This window comes from Frieseomelitta varia, unplaced genomic scaffold, assembly GCF_011392965.1.
Source record: "Frieseomelitta varia isolate USP_RPSP 00005682 unplaced genomic scaffold, Fvar_1.2 scaffold_250, whole genome shotgun sequence".
NCBI classification, from domain to species: domain Eukaryota; kingdom Metazoa; phylum Arthropoda; class Insecta; order Hymenoptera; family Apidae; genus Frieseomelitta; species Frieseomelitta varia.
Window position 1 is genome coordinate 824,188 of NW_025109980.1, and position 23,542 is coordinate 847,729.

A 23,542-nucleotide genomic window follows, 5' to 3' on the forward strand; every position below is an offset into this window, starting at 1 on the left:
AAAAAAAAAAAAAAAAAAAAAAAAAAAACAAACGAAAAGAAAGAAGATTGGATCGTGACGGAGTATCGGGAGTATGTTAATTGCTGACACGGTGGGCTGAACGATTTCAATTATTCTCAGGCCTCAATCGTTGATCCTTTCCCCCCTCTCTCGTGGATCTCGCTCACCGAGGTGGAAACGCGTCGGGGAAAAAGTCGAGAGACTTTAATTAGAAGGCTCTCTCTCCGGTGATCGCGTCGAAGATCAGAGGGTCGTCGACGTCGACGACGCTCCGCGGGGGGGAAGTGCAATATACGTGAACTTCACCCCGCGACCCTCGGTTCCCCTATATTATACGCGCACTTTGCATCAGAACACGCCTGCACGTGTGAAGTCGTGGAAATTCGACTGAAATACTGAATTTTTCTGGTCTGATCGAAGATGGTTTGATCTGGTTTGATGTGGTTTGATCTGGTTTAATTTGGTTTGATCTGGTTTGTTCTGACGAATTTTTAATCTGGTTTAATCTGGTTTAATCTGGTTTGATCTGGTTTAATTTGGTTTGATCTGGTTTGTTCTGACGAATTTTTAATCTGGTTTAATCTGGTTTGATCTGGTTTAATTTGGTTTGATCTGGTTTGTTCTGACGAATTTTTAATCTGGTTTAATCTGGTTTGATCTGGTTTAATTTGGTTTGATCTGGTTTGTTCTGACGAATTTTTAATCTGGTTTAATCTGGTTTGATCTGGTTTAATTTGGTTTGATCTGGTTTGTTCTGACGAATTTTTAATCTGGTTTAATCTGGTTTGATCTGGTTTGTTCTGACGAATTTTTCTGAGTGACGATCAGCTCGATTCGCAAGTGGTTGAAGTTTCGTCTTCCCTGACGATCAGTCCCGATCGTTAATTTAACGAATCGTGAGTATACGTAGGAATCCCGGCTTGAGACCCCAATTTGTAGGAATTTTGATAAAAGATGGTTGTTTATTTAAAGTTACATAAAGAAAATTCGTTTAATAACGATTATAAAGTGACGTTTTGCACTATTTTCTCAATTGCTAAACTCGCTAGACTCTCTTCTCTCTCTCAACTCACTGTCTTCTCTCTGACTGTGTTTTCTCTGACTTCTCGACACTCACTCTGTTCTCTCTGTTTGCACAAAATCCGTCATTCATACACACATCCACACAAACGCATCCATACCCTTAATGTCTTAAACGCTAGGCCTGAAGGGCTAGCCATAAACAATCCCAAGTCCCAGGCCTAACTTTCTCTAAAGTTTATGGTACACCACTTGGGACATCTGCAACTGTCGGACACTGGAGAAAGTTCTGGGCCCTTTCCCTTTCAGAATTTGCCCATTCCACACACAGAACACCGAAAGTTAATATCTTACAACTGATGATATACGTCCTTTTGTAACTGATTTCACGACATCGCGACTGACTTTGAATTGAATTGAGAAATTCATTCTATACTTAAGAGAGTCAAGAGCAACGAAATCAAAGCGCAGGCTAAGAGAAAATTAGTGATATAATAAAAAAAAAAGAAACAACACAAGTATCGAGTAAAAAATAAGTATCGAGTATCTATGAAAATATGCTGTCGTGAATATAAAATTTCCATAGGAAACTGTAATAAATTGTAATAATCATTTCGACCACTTTGGTACTTCTATTCATTATATATTATATTCATCTCGTTTGAGTGGCTCTGAAATATTTATAGAAACAGAAACGTTTCACAATGTTAATAATTTATAACACAATCATAGTTATATTAACTTACAACAAAATAATAGTTATTTATGTCGTTTAACACTAGAACTACCGATGAAACTAAAGTGTAATATTCGTAGCAGTGGAAGAGCTGCAAGAAGAAGTTAACGATACATTAAAAAAAAAAAAAGCTCGAGTATCTGTAAACATATACAAGATTCCCATAGAAAAATTACCATTTCAAATTGACCGTTTCGACCACTTTCGTGGTTCTAACTTGAAACTGCAAAAGCACGATGCGCAAAAGTAGCGAGAAGCTAACGTCGATGGAAACGACGAGAGAGAGAGAGAGAGAGAGAGAGAGAGAGAGAGAGAGAGAAATGAAGGTGGGTGGGTAGGAAAATAGAATTGTTGCACTGGCGGTGAAGCGTGTGGGCGGCTGGAGAGGGTTGGGAGGAGAAACGAGGCTGTGCAGGCCAGCCTGTGCGTGGAAATTTTCCCCACCTGTTGCCAAACAATTCCCATGGAAACGAAGTTATGGCCACGGTTTCCGCCAGATAAATACCGCGTGCACGCGCTCGCGCGCCCCGCGACAATGCCTCCCACCCCCTGGTCGACAAAGGGCCACCTGTCGCGATTGTTTGCCATCCCCGGCCACTGAATTCCCCGGCCCGACTCGCAAGAATCAACGCTGCGCTCGCTCCAAACGCCTCCAAACTGCTCCAAACGTTCGTCAAACTCCACTTTTTGGCCACGAATTGTTGGAAGCGTTGACAATTAAATATCATCGACGACATACAAACATTATCAAAACTAAAGATGACCGATGAGAATCGCAAGACGAGGCTCAAACGTGATCAAACATAGTGGAACAAGTTTCCTGTAAAATTCCTGGATGACAAAGTATCGTGACAAAGTAGACCCACACAGAACAGTTTCATTCATAAATTATTATCCTTTACGTTTTTTTTTTTTTTTTTTTTTTTTTTTTTGAAATTTTAATGAGATTGAAATATAGTTCTCTGTTTCTTTTACTTATTTTATTTCATTTTATCTGTATGTTAAAATATCTTTTTTTTTTTTTTGAAATTTTGATGAGACTTCTACTTATTTTATTTCATTTTATCTGTATGTTAAAATATCTTTTTTTTTTGAAATTTTGATGAGACTTCTACTTATTTTATTTCATTTTATCTGTATGTTAAAATATCTTTTTTTTTGAAATTTTGATGAGACTGAAATATAGTCTGTTTCTACTTATTTTATTTCATTTTATCTGTATGTTAAAATATCTTTTTTTTTGAAATTTTGATGAGACTGAAATATAGTCTGTTTCTACTTATTTTATTTCATTTTATCTGTATGTTAAAATATCTTTTTTTTTTGAAATTTTGATGAGACTTCTACTTATTTCATTTCATTTTATCTGTATGTTAAAATATCTTTTTTTTTGAAATTTTGATGAGACTGAAATATAGTCTGTTTCTACTTCTTTTATTTCATTTTATCTGTATGTTAAAATATCTTTTTTTTTTGAAATTTTGATGAGACTTCTACTTATTTTATTTCATTTTATCTGTATGTTAAAATATCTTTTTTTTTGAAATTTTGATGAGACTGAAATATAGTCTGTTTCTACTTATTTTATTTCATTTTATCTGTATGTTAAAATATCTTTTTTTTTGAAATTTTGATGAGACTGAAATATAGTCTGTTTCTACTTATTTTATTTCATTTTATCTGTATGTTAAAATATCTTTTTTTTTTTTAAATTTTGATGAGACTTCTACTTATTTTATTTCATTTTATCTGTATGTTAAAATATCTTTTTTTTTTGAAATTTTGATGAGACTTCTACTTATTTTATTTCATTTTATCTGTATGTTAAAATATCTTTTTTTTTGAAATTTTGATGAGACTGAAATATAGTCTGTTTCTACTTATTTTATTTCATTTTATCTGTATGTTAAAATATCTTTTTTTTTGAAATTTTGATGAGACTGAAATATAGTCTGTTTCTACTTATTTTATTTCATTTTATCTGTATGTTAAAATATCTTTTTTTTTGAAATTTTGATGAGACTGAAATATAGTCTGTTTCTACTTATTTTATTTCATTTTATCTGTATGTTAAAATATCTTTTTTTTTGAAATTTTGATGAGACTGAAATATAGTCTGTTTCTACTTATTTTATTTCATTTTATCTGTATGTTAAAATATCTTTTTTTTTGAAATTTTGATGAGACTGAAATATAGTCTGTTTCTACTTATTTTATTTCATTTTATCTGTATGTTAAAATATCTTTTTTTTTGAAATTTTGATGAGACTGAAATATAGTCTGTTTCTACTTATTTTATTTCATTTTATCTGTATGTTAAAATATCTTTTTTTTTTTTTAAATTTTGATGAGACTTCTACTTATTTTATTTCATTTTATCTGTATGTTAGATTACTTTCAGTAGTTTTGGAATTAGTTTAGTTTGCAATGAGGTATGTTATGAAATTGGAGGGAATGAACGATCATAGTTGTTTTGTTTGAAATACTTAGAATTGGGAATTACACTTTATATTGTACATCATGAAATTGCAAAATTATATAATTTTATACTGTTATAAAGAGAATTGATTAAATATATGATAGTTTGTGCACTTTTTTTTATAGGACAAAAGTGAAAATGAAGGAAAAGATATCATGATTGATTAGAAAGTTGTAACAGAATACAAAGAAACAACAGATATTTTTAAAACGATTTTTAATTTGATAAAGACAAAATCTTACAATCTAACTGCATTTTAAAATATCTAACTTTTAGAATATTACTTAATATTTTTAAATATTTAAATTAGACTTCGCATTACATTTATCAAACTTATTTCATTAAGGGTGCCTTAACCTGCTCTCTTTTAACTTTTAATTAAGTGAGATAGCTATATAAATTATCTGTACAGTATAAACTGCAAAAATTTGATTATCTAAAAGCAGTGCTACGTGTAATTGTTCAGTAGTACTGAAATATTTTTAAATTTTACTTTTCACGAAACATGCTTACGCGTTATATTAATTCCTAATGGATATTAATTTTTGTCTAAACTTTTTCTCACGAGTAAAAGCCCGGTGGGATGATGCTCGGTAATCTCGAAGATCAAAGGTCAATCCTTCAAATGAGAAATCAGCATCTTGTCTTCTATTTTTGTCATAACTTTTTATAACGAAGCGTTCATACAAATCTATATTTTTATCTTTATTTATAAAATATTACTTGTAAAAATATTTATAATACAATTCAATTTACAACAAAATTCAATTTCTCTCTTCTTTATATATTTCTCTGCTGTTGTTTCGTATTTCTGTTATAATTTCTCTGTTACGATAATAATTCATAATACTGTTCACAAAATATTGGCACAGTTTTGCGGAAGAAACATGGAATAAAAACATACATAAAACAATCAATATTTACGTGTGCTCTGTCACGCAAATTAAATTAGGATTTTAAAATCATTTCGATTTCGTTTGTTTATACTACGATATGATATTTATTACAATATTATAGGCGATCTCTTAAAATATGTAATGAAATTTTGTACATACAACAAAGATGTTTCTAAGAGAAAACGTATCAGAATAAGTATTGAAATGATTGTGTTCGGAGTTCCAGTGTTAATACACCTAATTACACTAATTGTAAGCATGATCAGTCATCTTTCTGTTATCGTACCTGCGCCATGATTGATAAACTTATCAAGATGCGAAGAAACGCACGAACAACTGGACATCGAGCTTCTTAAATCGTTTAGATGTCCGGCGTGGATGGTAAGCAGACATTGTTAAGAATTTCATTTTCAATAAGTATACTTATTTTTACAGTAAAAAAATAGTTTTTATAGCTTTTCTTTTTTGTTTCACAATTAAAGTATTTTAAAGTTTTATTCGCAATATTGAGTTCAAATACATTCGTAAATAAGTATATTGAAAGATTAATAATAATCGTATGGCATTTATGTGCAAAATGCTCTCGACAGTATATTACTGTATACTCGATTATTTTTTAAGTCAAAACTAAGATGATTTTTGTACACGGCATCGTTGCAAAATCAATTGAAAGGAAGATCAAGTCCAAATAATTCAATTTATCAATCTAGAGTTCAAGCAAGATGTTCTGATCACAGAAACATTAACACTGACGATTACAGTATTTACAATACCACATTCAATTTCGATAATTAATTACTAAAGTTCAAAATTACCAAGAATTATTTTATTTTTCCTTTTCATTCTGACAATAAGTTCATTCATCAACGAACGCTTAAAAGTTCATCCTTCGACACACTGAAAATTGCAGGAAATATACTGTACATAAATTTTGGGGAAATTCTTACGCTGTGCGAAGTTTGCTTGACAAAACATATCGATTAACATCAGAAAACACGTAGGTAAATTTTAATTCTAACGAAATTCTATTCGCAACAGTGGTACACAAACGCTGGTGTCTATGATTTGCCTGTATATCCTGCTGCGTTCCTCTACAATCCACCTAACGACCAGCCTACCACGCCGGACCAGGCCGAGACATAACTCCTGTCATTCGCACTTTTCAAACGGATCGTATCGTTCATCCAAAAGAAAAAATCGCTGCATGTCTTTCTTCTTCCTAACCTTATCTTATTTATCTATCTATCTCTATCTATCTATCTCTATCTATATTTATCTATTAGTTTTCCCTTCTCTCTCTCTCTCTCTCTTTCTATTGGAGTACGTTGCCGAAGACGAGTGCAAAAGTTTCGGATTGAATCCTCGCCTATTCTTGCGTCAAGGTTTGATGACGGTAACGGCATTGTTACAAGACAGAACGGACGCGGAACCTGTTTCCAGGTCACAATATGTCCGGCGTGGATGGTAACAGCACCGAGGGGGAATCCGCGTGCGGACGCGGCCCTGCCCAGACTGGGCCAGGCTGTTATCGTAACTATGAGCATTACAGTCTGTCGCGACACCGTCGCAGCGCCTCGTCCTGCCTACCGAATTTACCTAATGATTTGCCGACCACACCGGATAGCCCGAACCGTCGTCTCTTGGACTTTGCTCAGAGCGTGCCGGGAACGCAGAACGACGACTATTTTAACGACGATGTACCGGCTCAGCACGTGAACCAAGGCAATACGACACCTAGCGTAAGTCGTACGATCAAATTTTCCTTCTCTCTCTATCTCTCTCTTTTTCTAACCTCTAACCCATGTATGATTCTCGATGTGTGCGTTCTTGTTTGGTTTTTGGGGTTTTTTTTTCTGTGTGCGCGCGCACCTGAAGACTAGGCATGCACGGGCGTTCTTTTTTTTTCTCACGATACGACGATTCGTATCTTTTGTTTAGTCGAATTTCCACGTTGGATTTAGCAGAAAGGTGTGTCACGCGTGGTTTTTAGTAGCCATGTTGGTGAATTGAGATTAGTAGAGATTTGGACCTGTATAAAATTAAAGATCCACGTGTGTCTTAACACACGTGTATACACGTGAATCTTACACAATCGAAACAATTGATACTTTGTAAAGGCGGGATTTCTTATAAAGATCGATGTCTCGACGCGTGTGTTAGAGATTTTTGCCGGAATAAGGCACGTTCCTGTCTCTCTATACCCGAGTTTCAAATTTCGCGCGTCGGTGTGAAAGCGTCTGACGCGCATGCGTCTAACGTGAATGCAACATTTTACAAATTGCGTGCAGAAAAGTAAAAACATGCTTTTTCATTGTTGTCGTTTGACGTTTATAAGGAATTCGACTTTAAATTAAATTTAAATTTCAATATATCGAATACTTAATTTTATCACTTTAATATTTGAAATCATCGAGTTCCCATGATAGTTTTCTCAAATTGAAGATCTTGTCACTTGGATAACTTGACAACCTGCATGTTTGCATATAATTTAAAGAACTGGAAAACAATCAGATAAGTTCAGCTAGATCAATTGTACACGCCGCAGTGTACATGATCGTTTCGACTACTATTCCGTGTTTAACAGTTATTTCCAACGGATATGAGCTTCTGTTTATTTGTTCAATCTCTTTGCCTGTTTCTCTGATAGCAATTTGCGTTCGAAATGAGTTTCATAGTTTACTTTATTGAGGATAACTAGACTGCAAAAGTGATTGCAATTTGAAAGCAAATGATGCAAGAGACCGTAATTCAGAATCAAAATGATTGATAAGTCCAGAGTAAGTAAAATCACTATATCTATAATTTACAAGATCTTTCTAATTTTTTAATTTGAAATTTACTCTATATTACTGTTCTTTGAATTCAGTCGAAATCAATTTGATTTATACTATTTATACCTATTTGTACTATTTATATCTATGTAACGACACTATATACTTTTTATACTTTTTGCTGTACTATTTTATGATATTATGATATTATATTTACTTAATCAGAGCGTGCATTTACTTATAAATTCCCCGAATCTAAATTTCTGCCTCTATATTTTCAATTAAAAATAAAACTGAAATTGATTACAAATTACAAACATAATTGAAATATGAACATAATATTCAATATAATTATAAAAATTAATTGAATTACGAATATAAATATTATATATATATAATATATTTGAATGCAAATATAATTAAAATTCAGTATACAATTAAATTGATAGTTTGCTACATGTAAGCGTCAATTTATGATGCTTTCATTGAATACTATACAACTTTGTCTGTTTAACCGTTATAAAAAACTAAAGATAGACATAATATCTGTGTTAAATCCGACAGAAGAAATTCGAGCTCCTCCGTAATGATAGAATCGTTCGTAAATTTCTAGTATCCGCACATGGCTACTAAAGGCACGACCATCAAAACGTCAGTGCGGTCGCATTGGATGCAGACTAGTAGTAGAGTCTGATTTTAGTCAGACCGAGGATGATGTGTATACCTTGTACTTTCAATACGTATATATATGTATTCATTCGTTGTTTTCATCGCAGAGTTACGAAGTTCTTTTCACAGGTAGTTTCCTAAATAATTTAAAGATGCTGTTTTCCATATAAAATATAATATATTTATATATTTGTATATGTATATACAGAATCTTTATACTAGAATATTTCACATGATTTTTCAACTGTTTGCGACGATAATATAATAGGAGAAAATTTATCAGTAAGTGAATCAAAATTTATCCGTGTTGAACAATATTTAAATATTATCCGTGAAAACAATCTTTCGCGACAATTACTTGGACTTTTCTAAATGGAGTAGTATAAATTTCTTCGTGATGCTGTTGAGAACTACAAGATAAATTCATTTAATGTAGAAAATAATAATATTTTTGTTTGCAGAGTAAGAAAAATTTGCAATGTAACTGGAAGTAGAAATTGTCCCTTTAGCCAGTTGGAAATAATTTTCATAATTTAGTAAGATTAAATAATTGTATACAGTCTAAGAATTAAATATATATCGATGCAATTGATGTAATTTTTAAAAATATTGCGTTACAGAAATATTATATTGAAATCATTGTATAAATATCTTTGAAATATTTTATAACATCGTCATATTACTTGCAGCATAAATAACATGCGAGATATTAGGACAAACATTCTGTATATGTGTATACATATATATGTACATAATTTACAAAATACGAACTGAATATTGTACGTCAATGTTACTCATGAAGTATTGTTTTCATGGAAATATCTTAACCATTTGCCATCGTAACACACAAAGCGTTGAACAAGACTGACGCATATTTTGCAAATATGAAATGTAACCTCGAAGCATCAAAAAGAATTGTTGTATGTATATACATTTGTTTCGAGCACACTCGCTATTCCTTTTGTCTGATAACTTGTCCTTTTTTTTATCTTTCTTTTTGAAACGTTAGGTTATTTTGAATGTGTGAAATCTTCTGCGATTTCTTTCGTATGAAAAGAGAAAATGAAATTGTTGGAAAATTTGGAAAATGAAATCTTTACTGTTCAAGTGATATTCGTATATTTTTACTGGAATCGTCGTGATGCAATCAAAGAAAGATAGCAAATATATAATATTTACTGGCGAAGTAATTTGAATTATTAAAAAATGTTCAAAACTTCTCTGTTTTTAAATATATCTTTTTGTTTTTTGTTCATTTATTGTATTATTTGTTTAATTACTTATTCTATTTATCGAACTATTTATTCGACAGAAAGTCGAAAGTATTTTTAAAAAAATATTTTTAATTTGTTTATTGTTTATTATAATTTATTTGATTATTATATTACTATTTATTCGATTGAAAGTCAATATTTTTCAAAAAAATCCCTTCGCTAACCAATGTTTTACATAGCGATTAAAAACATTTAGTTCGTTTGTTTGCTGAAACCGTGAATTCGCAATCTACATCACCGAGATAGAAAGAGGTTCGTCAAATTGCCGAGGCAGTAAGAGGATTTTAGTGCAGCCACTTTGTTAAAACAATATATACAGATATTACTGAAGATAATACATAATAAATGCCTTGTCCCAAATTTTTCTTTCGTCTCATTTCTCTACAAAGAAGAGAAAGAGAAAAATCGCAGAAGATTGTTATCTAAATCTTATACACTCAAGGTAACTTAAACTCTCTCTCTCAGTTTATCTACTACTATTATATGTGCATCAAGTATATAACCGTTGCTTCTCTCCTCGATGTAATATCTATTTGAAAGAATGTGCATCCAATGACGTCGTTCTTGTTTGGTGAATTGATGTAAACTCTTCGTTGGTGTCGAATCAGCCACGGCACAAGTTTGTCTCTTCACACTGCCATGTTTCACAGCGACGTGATTCAATTTGCAACGACATGTGGATAATGGCAGAGTAAAACACGTGACCCAAGCACGCCTAGTGTGGACCAATTTGTTTTCCAGTTTTCTTTTTCTTCTTCTTCTTGTTTCTTTCGTTTCGTTTCGAAAAAAAGAAGAGAAAGCACGTCGAGCGCCAGTGAAAAAGAGAAAAAAAAAAAGAAAAAAATTTGCTCGAGGTGCAGCTTCTTATCTATGTGTGTGTCTGCTTGTTTTTCTTTCTTTCTTCTTCTTTTTTTTTTACGGGATATCAGTGACAAATTGATCGGAGTTGTGTGTAACTTCTTTACCGTATCAGCGAAACTATTGCTAGAGTCTCGAGGCCAGATCTGGCACAAACACAAAACGAGTAAATATTCCTCTCTGACTGATTTATGTCTGTGACACAGTTTCGAATACTTTTCTTACTTTGTTCGCGTGAAAATATAATGTCTACTCAGTGACCGACACGCTGAAATATCTTCGGTGCATTTCGCGATGTGAATTTCCTTTGCAAATCTTTTCTGTAAATTCCTGTTTATGAAAATACAATATTTACTCGATAATGACACATCGGATTAATATCCAGTATGTTGAAATATACGGAGCTGGGTCACCATTTTTTGTTTATTTTTAATCTTCTTCAGAGAAATAATTGTGACATTAAACATGATAAATATGAAACATAATAAAATGTGGATATATGTGTAATATAAATATAAATAAAAATAATAAACACATATATGAGATATAATGTATTATGTATACGTACTATACATATGTATAAAATTATAAAAAACATATATAGAAAAAATGGTCAACCTTGCTCAGTATAATGCATACAAATTGAGAGAAATAGTAATACAACGCAGAACTTCTTCTTAACATAAACGCATCTATACCTACCAGTGCTGATAAAATTAATCCATATATCAATTTACTATATTATTAATTGTACGCGTATATTATCATTAATTACTTTACAAATGTTGATTATAACGTACATTTTTGTATAAAAGTTATATAAAATGATACAACGAGACACTACTGTTTTTAAGTATCTCTAGAGATTGTTTAAAAGGAAATAATTTGATACTGCGAGGTATAGAGGTCCCGAATAAAGGTTTGCGCAACTTTTGACAAGTTTAATGTTCCGAGACTACTTGGCCGCGTCTTTTTCTCCGGCAAATCCTTTGTGAAAGTTTTATCGTACTCGCCTCTCGTCGAGAGAAAAATCTCCGCGCAATTGATCTTTTTTTTTCTCTCTTTTTTTCTTAGTTCGTGAGTGAAACGACGATCTGCGGAGCCCGAAAGAACGACATTAACACACTGACTGCCACGTTTCTATTCCTATAAACATCTTAGTGTAATTAAAGTAAGAATGAAACTATTATTTCAAGTGACAACAATATAATGATAACGATTGCAAATTTCAAATAATTGGACAATTATATTGAAACGAATGAAAAATGTGCCTTCATCGTGTTTTTATTGTGAAAATTCTCTCCCAGAAGGATGGCAGTCAATTGTGTTAACTTTCCTTGATTGTTCGATTCCCCCTTTTTACTCGTTTCCACGCTATTCAATACCCTTTTAACTTAATTGCATATCTTCGACTCATCGAAGACCTTGATTCTTCAAGTTTTTATTCCATTCGCGAATTTGTAACTCTGTGCGCGATATTGATCTATAATTAATCAGTACATTGATTGAAATGAGAAAATTCGACGAGTCGAAGATATAATAGAGTCATTGATAACACTGATCCTCTCATCATAACACGAATTTTTACATACTATTGACTTCTATCCTCTCTCTTTCTCTCTCTCGTTTCTAATAGAAGGAAGAAATCAATAATTTCGTCAGTTAATAAGTAAATTATACAACAGTTCCCGGAAAAATAAAAACGTGCTAGGTAATCCTTGCTGCGAGCAAGCAAACAGATTAATAAATACGAGTTGAAATGAGAGACAAATGTTCACAAATGAGAGGATATTGTAAAAGAATGTGACAAATATTAAAGGACAGTGAAGACATCGATTGTATAACATCTAATGGACATTTCATTTGTTTAATGAAACAAGTAGACGACGTAAGGCGAAAAAATTGGCGCCACAGAAATTATTATACATACAACACCTGTGCTTTTTCGTCGGGTAACGCGTCGCGATTTCAACGTCGACTGACGGTGTTCTTTTCACGCATCGCTGCGGTCCTGGAATGCTCGCTTCTGAATAATGAATGTGCTTTTCTTTCCTATCACGGTGAACACACAGAAGTTTTGGCGAATGATGTGATTACGATTCACGTTTCGTGTGTACAGTGCACTGCGATAAGCAATATCCAGTGTTATACGTTTGAAAACGGATTTTAAAACAGGAAAATTGAGGAGTAGTCGTCATCCTCGTGTTGAGAGTTTTGTTGATTATCATCGTCACGTGTGGCCGTCGATAATATAACTTTTAGAAACAATCGAATGATATGTCATTGTGTTTTCGTGTTGTGAAAATGTGTTAGCTTCAGTCGAGCTACGCTCCCCGTTTAGGTCCCCTCGCACGCACAATCAGTCTCAATCGCGCACTCGATGTTTTGTGACTTTTATCGCGAGAAAGGTTGAGCTTATCTCACAGTCGGATAACTTCTTTCCACATTATAATTGGCGTAAATATGTTCAGCAGTCAGTAATTACATACTAAGTAATTTGATCAGTCGATTATTACTAAGTAATTTGATTATTAATTACTAAGTAATTTGATTATTAATTACATACAGTCGAATATTACTAAGTAATTTGATTACTAATTACATACTAAGTAATTTGATCAGTCGAATATTACTAAGTAATTTGATTACTAATTACATACTAAGTAATTTGATCAGTACAAAAATAATTACATAACTTAACTTGAGATAGAGTTGCAACGTTAAGGAGGTAAATCACTCGAAAAAATAGAAGTTCACAAGTTTTTATAATACGTAATTACTAACTGAGAAGTCGACAATCTTCTTGAAGCATATAAACGTGACTCTCGGCTTTGTATTTTAATTTTCTTTTAAGTGAAAACGTTGCAGGATGTCGAAGTTAGTTTAGAACATTGAAAATCATTGATTACTGGCTGGCATCGTTGCAAAGATATTCAAAGTAAAGAGAACTATTAATTCACCAGTTTCAATGTTTCAGTTGTTCAATTATTTGCAAATATTTAAAATTAATTTTTTAATTTCGCTTCAAATAAGCTAATAGGCCATCTCTGTAATAATCTAAGTTTTTGAAGAATCCCTGCGTATTTTGGATAGTGTATTTCCATTTGTAAATCAATAGAAATTTTGTATTTCAGTTGTTTAGGTTCTGAGAAATGAGATTTCAAAATTGAATAAACTCCGCCATTTTCTAGTATTTGCACTTTAAAAAAAAAATTGAAATGTAAAGCTGAAAGTCACATTTGTATATCTTGAAAGCATGGGAACTTTTCATTTAGTAATAATTAATAAAAACTAATGAAAAAAAATTCGTCCAACCTCTCAACATTTTTGTGTTTTGTTAGCGAAACAAGAAAATTCGTTAAGAAAAAAAATTTGTTATCTGACAGCAACGATACCCTAAACTATTTTACTCATTAATCTCCCATTATTAATTTGTCACACTGAATCACGCAGTTCTATTATGTTTTACGCAGTTGGCTGCAATAGTACGATCTATTTTCACTTTTCAAGAGGATTACTCTCGGATATATCACTGTTGATTGCGTAATCGATGGCAATGACTATCAAAAAATAACAAACGAAAATAATTCACGAAGCAAAATTCTACAGAAAAAAAGAAGAAGAATGGGCAAAAGAGTATAAGTTAGAATTGTTAGTTGTTAAATTCAAGTGCAATTAGAATTTACATTATTACACTTACAAAATACACATCATCTTTTTTTTTAAATGACGGCTCATATTATCACAACCAAAATTACTTTTCTGCCCTTTCTATTGAAAGTATGAGCTGCTCGCAAGTCACACTGATTAACTTCATAAATGAAATATGTACTAGAAAACGTACATTACAAATCTTGTACTTTAAAATTCATTAGTTGAAATTTATCTTCTGATCTTTTACGACGAATGAACTCGTGGAGCTGAGTCGTGAATTTTTCGTAAAAGTTGAACAATAAAACATATTTCTAGCTAGTGAAATTGAAAAACTGACGAAAGCGGAGTTAATCACAGTTTGGCTTCTGAGAGGTTCCTGTAGGGAAAGATTATTGCAGGCAGCAGCGTGCCGCAATTCATCATCCAATAATCAGATTCAGATCCACTCTTTCATCATTTGCGGTTAATTTTCTGACGGATTTCGTGTCGATATGTTACAGGCAATGTCCGACAGCGCGCATTGAACCACCATCGTTGAACAAAGCCGCCGAAACGTTTCGTCACAAACACACGAATTATCTGCTACCTGTCGGACTTTGCCGAATCTCGTTCTCTTTCGCTGCACATGTGTATCGGTCGCTCACTCGGTAAACAATCGAGCAAAATCCACGAAACTGTCCTTTCTCTCTGACCGGGTCTTCGATCCTCTTCGAATGAACTAGAGATAACAACTGTAAGACTATACCTAGAGATAAGAAACAAGAACAGAGATAAGACGAAAAGTAAATACGTGAATTAAAAAAAAGAAAAAAAAGAAAGAATTAATCGAAAGATATAATGCACGCGAATGAAATTTTGAAGAAAGATCTTACTTGTCTTTCATTTCTCCTGGCAACGTCCGACAAGACAGAAACTCTGCAAGTTTCCGTAGCGACTGGCAACCACGAGAAACGCAACGACAGAACGAAAACGACGAAGTGCGAGAGACGAGAAAGAAAGAAAATAAATGCGTGATGATGGACGATAATCTAGGGGTGTGAGAGGCCGCGGTACTTGGACGTCGGACCTTGCCGTGCTCGATCCGAGAAAAAGCGCGAAAACGCTTTTACGAGTCGCACTCTTTCAGAGATACGTTCTTACTATCTTTTACTCACGCCGATCGTCCTTCCGTTTGTTTTGTTTTTATTCTTCATCGTGTCATGCCGCTTGATATCCGCAGGATAAAAACATGGTGAACAGGTTTCATATTGGGTGAGAAGGATGGGAGGGATGTCCACAAATCCAATATATACTTACGAATCGGTACGACGTCTTCTGTCTAATATTATTAAAAGATTTTAACGTTATTATTCCATCTATGATATTTTGTCTAAATTTTGTTTCATGGTTTTTAAACCGTATATACTTACAAGTAAAAGTTTTTCAACCAGTACATTTGCAACGTTTTCATTTTGTACAAGCGCGTCGGTATTGAGCAATATGATGCACATGAATTATCAAAACTTATAGCGAATGCCTTTTTAAAAGATTCGAATCTACCCAGAGAAGAACTCGATCCCATCTTATTGTTAGCTGACTATTTAACTGACAGGCAGATTATCAATGAACGTAAGTCGGAGTATCAATGAACATAACAAACTGATTAGTGATGTCACATTTGTTTCAGTCTGAGTAGTCAGCTACACCGCGATTTAAACCTGTTCACTATATTTTCACTCTTATTCTTCATTGTTCGTGCCTTTTTCCATGAATAGCGCGCTTATCCCTCCTTGTTTATCTTTTTTTTCTCGCTTCAAACAAGATCTTGCAAATTAAAAAGACTCTTTGGCCGTTATTGAATTATATAAGTTGTATCTAACGTTGGTTCTCTTACATTCTCTTCCTCTTTTTCGTTCGTTTCAGTTGATCTGGGAAAGTTTATTGATTCCTTTCTCCTTTGGCAGTAGTAATTGTAACCACACTGCAAATCAATGTGGTGCATTCAAACATTGCGAACTGTAACTCTTAGAGTATATTATATCCTGATTAGACTGCTTTGTTGCTCGGTTGCTTGTTGCCCTAACATATACGGTTACTTTATATGATTATAGACGTGTACTTTATTATCCGACTAGAAACATGATACACCTGGAAGTTTAGTTTTCATGCACGTTGTATGCATACATTTTCATCTGCGGCCATCTTGCTTCGGCTCTGTTATTGCCATCTATTGGATGAAATTAACCTCAAATTGTAATGCATATGCATAAACGTAACGTTATAGAGGAGACACACGTCAAAGGGGAACGTTCTCTAGCTGGATTTGTTTTAAATAGCATCAATGTTGCATCACACGCATTTTAGCATTGATTTAGCTCTCAAACACCGGTGTTCTCGTTTAGTGTCGATTAACCGAAATGGAATTCAATAATTCTCTCGTTGATAATTGTGTACGTCGATAGATACGTAATTATTATATCCCCGATCGGTGAACGCGTTTCACGAGGCGCTAAATATCTTAAAAACAATATACATTTACCATTTATTGATCCATGGAATTCATTAGGTACTATTTACTTACTTGTTACAGAGCCAGACAGAACAGGTGAAATTTTATCGCAATTCTCTGTATATAAACTATAACCTATAGCTTGTATACTAATTACTGTCGTTAATCTACAGTACTACACGCAGGAAAATTGTATTTGACGGTCAATTTAACGTCTGACAGGTGATCTAGAAAAAACTAAGATTGACATTTACAATTACTTGAGAGGTTAGTGAATATTAGCGAACTCTTGTTATAGTAACGAGTAATATGAAAATTTTGGTAGCTATATACCATTTACGATTCGATGTTAATGAAAATCGGTTCTTTGAAACACTGCCTGTACATACAGTTAATAATAACGTATACATATATTAACAATATGCCGGCTGTAAGAACGAGATGATCGAGCGTAGAGAAATCGATTCAATTTACCGGGCAGTTGTAATTTCTATTGTCATGTATACGACCTTTCAGCTCGTATTTAATTGTAATACGATACAATTCGACGTCCATTCTTATATTCAATAAAAAGAAGGAAAAAAACAGAAGAGAAAAAATTTCTTGTAATTGAATAAAATTAATTTCAAAGCTGACTTCAAAGGGTTGTAATTCGATCGATTGTTTGTTTATCGAGTCTCGAAACCTCGAAGTCGGTCCACAATATATAATTCGTTTGCTTCGCGGTTGATTAATTTTGGACTGACTTCGAGGAAAGGAACGAATCTTTTTTTTTATTAAAATTATTAAAAAAAAAGAAACAATGTGGATTTCATAGAAATTTTTAAAATACAAAAGTGGAGGACGTCTTATATTGCTGTTCGAGATAAACTTCGATTACATCAATCAGTATCGATTACGATCGACTTCGAGGTTTCTCGAAATTTCTTCTTCCATTTCAGTTCAAGGTATTAAGTTGAAATATCATTAAATTGTTAAGTATCGATGTTTTCTTACTTTTATGTTATTTTAGATAACGAACGAAGTTCATTGATTTGACGTCAGCCCTTTCAGCTGTCTGTCTAACGATTAACAAGACGCACAATCGAACCTGTATTGAAGTGAATCTGAAAGTGTTAGAAGTCGCTCTTCATTTTCGTAAATGACACGTACGATGTGTCAGGACGGCAAGTTCGAGGAACGATTTATTTTTGAAGTACAATTACGATCAGTTGACTTCGCGTAAGTAACGAAAAGCAATTGTGACGTCCGTCCACACACACATACACGATGTTAATTTCTTTTTTTCACTACGATGCGTTTCACTGTCACTCGGTATGCATAACCTCAACGTAACATTTCACTCACACATTGTGTACCATTGAACACATGTTGATCTGTTCATAAATAGTAGTATATGTTAAAGATCACTCGAAAAAAAAGGTATTATCAATATAATTAATTAATCTTTTATAAATCTAAATTTATGACGAGGGAAATTTAAATTAGGTTGAGTAGTGTTGCATGTTCTGATACAGTATAAAGAAATAGATATAATAAAAATTCTTTGCTTTTACTTCAATTTCCTTTGTAATTTGATATTTATTTCTTTATGGAGAAAGAAGATGTTATTGTTTGCAAGATAGGTATAAATATAGATTGTTATAAATAGTATATAATAATATTATAAGGAATATAATATTTTTTTCTATATATCCTTTATTATCTAAGATTATCAATTTAGATTAGGTTGGACAAATTGAACAATAATCGGTATTTCAGCAGGATTAGATTTTATTTGAAATGAAAATTACAAATAAGAAAGTTAAGTTGTTATTTCAAATGAAACGACGAGTAAATTTATTTAGAAGTAAATGTTAGGATCTTATTTAAATTACCTTCAGCTAATAGGATATTTAACATTAATATCAAGATTAGATTGTGTGATTTTTATCCATTTGTGCGAAGTAACATACAGAATCCATATGATATACAAAAATATATAAAGTATTCAAAATACTTGCGGTACAAATCTCGTTTAATTGTATTCACAAAAAAATGAATTTACATAAAAATCCACAAACATGATGATATGCAGAAAAAAGACTGTTTTAGAGGTATAAGATTAAATTGAAAAAAGTTAAAATTATTATATTATCTTTTAAAAGTCACACTGTCGTTTTATTCAAATTCAACTTGTTACTAATTATAAAAAAAGAAAAAAAGATGTATATATGCTACGATTTATGAATTGATCTCATGCATCACAAAACATTCTTTCTTTAAACAGATTGATACTCGTGTCATATTTTCCTTTTCACCTTTCGATATGAGAAATTCTCTCTCTCTCTCTCTCTCTCTCTCTCTCTCTCTCTCTCTCTCTCTCTCTCTCTCTGGCTCCACGTGATCATACGTTGCCTCGTTTCGTGTTCTCGTTTAAGCCTTTGAAGCATCGTTGTCGAAGGGTGCTCCATCACATTAAAAAAACAAAATTGAGGAATCTCTCGCTTGTAACGAGGAACGAAGATTATATTCGCGTCAGCGACTGTATCCAATGATGTGCCGACGCTCCTTGCGAAAACTTTTATTCGTGATACAATTGTTCAATTTAGAAACAAGGTAACTAATATCACACAGAATGTTTCTTTTTTTTCTTTTTTTTTTTTCTTGAATGCGTGCTTCAAAGGATTAATTACATGTTCGCTCGTTCGAGACGTGAATTGAATTATTTCGTACGAAAACAGATATTCATTAAAATTGTTTAATCTATCTTCACTAAAATATACATTATATTTATGCAAAGTTAGTGAAATATTTGGTTTTTTTATTAATTTTTTACAATACAATCCTTATGTCTCTAGATAAAAAAAAAAAACATCTAAAAATTATCTCCTTCGAGTCGAGCTGAATATTCATTATAAACGAAATGATTCGATCGCGACCGAACAGGGCGAGCCGAGTCTGTTACCGGATAGTAAAATAGGAAATTGTGTGTGTGACATTGTAGGATGAAGAGAAAAAAGACAGCAGAAAATTCGAGAAAAATGATGAAATACCTAGCGAATTCGAGTGTTGCTTTTGTACTACGAAGGTATTTACGATCACTAACGTTCTTCCTTTAGGCGGCACTACATACACCAATGGGCTGTCGAGAGAATTGGGACCAAGGGGACTAACTTTCTTTCATTTACACTTCGTATTATCTTCTATTTTTTTTTTCTTTTTTTTTTTCTCTCCTTTTTGAATCTCGTCTTTGAATCTGTATCATGTTACGTGTATATCTCTTCTTGTTGCTTCTCTGCCTTGGCCAGCGATGTCCGATCGATATAGAACTTAATCGCGCGAGATTGTATTACTCGTTTGTCCCCTGGCTTCTATTTTATTCTGTCTGCTATTACTCTGTACTACAGCCGATGCACGGTTTGTCCATATGTATAGTCCACTGGGTGTATGCACTGCCTCCCCCACCTTCCAACCCTTTCTCACCTTCTTCAACGGAGCACAACTTTTCCATTGACACGACACCAGTTCATTCAATGCTTTGAACGCAACTAGCTCGTCCATTAATTTGACTTGCGTGTGAACTCGCAATTTTGTAGGTCAAGGCACGGGCATCGTCGTCGTGATGCACGTTCGGGAGGGCGAGAACACACGCCACCGAATGAAACACGATGCCTTCGGCTCTGGCTGTACACTAACCTCTTTCACCTGAATCTTAAATAGAATATTATAGTTTACCCTGTGCGCGAGCAAGTTTGTCCAAGTGAACAACATGGCATGCCTAGTAAAGGTAGCAATTTCACATTTCCTCTGTTAAAGACAATGATATTTGATTTTTCAGTAATTTTTCATTTATCATTTAGGCATTTAAGTATTTGACTTTTCAGTAATGTTTCAAGTATTCAGTTATTCAATTTTTCATTTAAGTATTTATTTATCTGTCAATCTGTTAAGTCTTATTTATTAAGTATCTGTTTATTTATTACTGTATAATACAAAACTATGAAAACATTGAAATACTATTTTTTTAAAAAAAATTTAATAGGCCATTTATCAATAGCAAATCATCTTTGCAAATACTTGCTAACAATAATTATATTTTATATAATATTAAATTTTAATTAATTTCTAACACACACACACACATATATATTAAAATTTATTAGATATTATTGATAATTTTGCATTACTGTCTTTTATAAAATCTTATTATTAATAAAATATCATATATTATTAATATTATTAATATCATATATTATTAATCATATTATTGAATTGTTTTATTACTAATAAAATTTTATTATGACTTTATAAAATTACTTATACTCAAATATTCAATGGCCATTCAAAAATCACCATGTTGTTTCTTTTCTTTTTTCCAATGATATACTCTATCTATTAACTAATTAATTTCATTTTTTCGCAACATACGTATCATTTGTATGAATTCCTCTTTATTAGTTTGGATAATTTGACGAAACATGTGAAATTGCATCCGAATTATTCGCACATGCCTACTACATATACATATTTACTTAAATCGATCTATATATTTTCTTTCCGTCTCTTTCTCTCTTTCTCTCTCCATCTGATGGATAATTTCCTGCTTTCAAGTTTGAAACGAACGTCAAGTTTGCACGCTAGAATCCGTGTATGAATCACGCTGGCAATCACTCGAGTAGGCTAAAACGAAAGAGAACTTACTCGTGTTCAAGCAATTTGCTTGCAAGCTGTTAACGATTCGGACAAATGTCTAGACATGAAACATCGTGTTCCAATTGGAACGTATTTCACTTCCGTAACGATAATTCGCGCACAATAGTTCAACATTATCCCCTATTACTTATGCGTTTTATCGCAAGCAAAAATTAACAAGACGATATGCAACGTGTATAAAAATTATTTTCCCACTGTTGTATTCATATCGGGATTTACGTTCTCATCATTTAGATTGAAGTATATGCAGCATTCGAATTAATAAGAAGTTAAAAATTTCTGGATAATGCAATTAATTTTTTTGATTGGATTGAAAGAGCTTGGTGAAATTAAATTTCTTTAATTTTAATAGAAATAGAATAAAAATTAACAGTTCAAGCATTCTTTATTTTTTTAACTGCAAAATTACTTGAATTTCTTAGCATAAATAGCTCTGTGGAGTTGTATTCGTTTTTTTAAACGTTTCAGGTAAAAACACATTCTCATAGTCTTCATTTGCTGCTTTGTACCTTTGCTGGCGTATCTCTGAAATTTATCATGAAATTAAACGTAATCTCTTATATATTACGTCGTATATTAAGAGATCATATTTAATTACATGATAAATAAAGTAATTTAATTCTGTGATACATGTCTTGTTTTTTTTTTTTTTTTGACAAATCTTTTCTGCAAACATGGAAAAACTAGGTCATACTTTACAGAGCTACTGTGTTCGAAAATTTAGACAATTAATAAAATATGGAATTCTTAAATACCAGAATAAATTGATAATTTTTATTTTCATCTCTAGAATCATACTGAAATAACAGATGCATTGTCAGAAAAAAATTCATCACGCAAGTCGAGGTGGCAAGAAAAATTCCTACAATCTGAAAACATTAATCGCAAAATAGAATAGATAGAACTAATAATAACGAATAAAATATTGAGCAAATTCTTGGAACTCCTCTTCACATTCACAACGTAAATTCAATAGAGTTCAATAACAGTGAGTCAACTACGAAATTAGTAACTGAAATTAACGCCATTTTAATTCTTAATGAAGTATTGATTAATAAAAAGAAATTGTTTTATAAAAATTTACAACAGAGATCAACAGGCATTTTGCTGAACCAAACGAGTTTTCTGTTTCGTTTCCACTACATTTTTACTCAAAGTACAAATTCACCTGGAAGCAGGACATTATTTCTCGGTGACGTTTTGTCTTACACGACGACTGAATGTCTCAAGCCGACGACATTGATTGACTTACGAATTCTTTTCATTAGCTCCTACTGGCTGCACATAGCAAGAGACACGCACACACAATAGACTTTCATTCATTTCATTATCGTATCGTGGCATGATTGAATAAAATGGCACATACGACCAGATTAATTAGTGAACGCCACGTAGAATCGTGTTTGTCAATGAGTTGCACTTTCGTGTAACAAATTATTATTGGTTGCGATATCTTACAGAGAATTGCACGATGTTGTTAACAATGTTTTTCTTTTTCTTGCTTTTTTTTTTAAGTGACATACAGAATGAAGTACAATGATCGAGTATATACATACATAGTATTCTTATTGTATATAATTGACTGATTGTTTTCTAGGACATTATTTTTGTTATTTAATTAAATTCTTCTAGAAAATTTGGATTGATTTTTTTTTATTGACCAACAATCGATCGAATAAATAAAATGAATTTATGAACAGTAATTCAACGGAGAAAATATTCATGGTATTGTGATAAAATAACTATGTTAGATCTGTAATATTTTTCTGATTTTTTAATTATATCTCTATAAAATAAAAAGCTAGTAATTCAGTGATCTAGCAAGAATCTAACAATTTAGTAAATTATGCTAAAATAATTGTCTATCTAGAATACAAAGCTTTTGCTACTGCGCGTTGGAGTCATGCATCAATCGAACAATCAGTCAATGTTCCAAACGACTGCGTGTGTCACTTAAAAAATGAGTTTCGACATTGTATCAACAAAGGAAAATAATTTCATA

The 23,542-nt window shown here is 32.5% G+C and overlaps 1 protein-coding gene across 6 annotated transcripts in view; it reads left to right on the forward strand.

Moving 5' to 3' along the window:
- Positions 1-6,374: 6,374 nt before the first annotated feature.
- LOC122528428 overlaps positions 6,375-23,542 on the forward strand; it is a 34,996-nt gene continuing 17,828 nt past the window's right edge. For 5 of the 6 annotated variants that reach the window (XM_043653510.1, XM_043653511.1, XM_043653512.1 and 2 more), the window contains exons 1-2: positions 6,375-6,870; positions 19,832-19,915. In XM_043653510.1, the coding sequence (XP_043509445.1) occupies positions 6,580-6,870; positions 19,832-19,915 (375 nt within the window). In that variant the 5' untranslated portion in view covers positions 6,375-6,579. The remainder of the gene's footprint in view (positions 6,871-19,831; positions 19,916-23,542) is intronic. The other variant, XM_043653515.1, reaches the window with a different exon arrangement.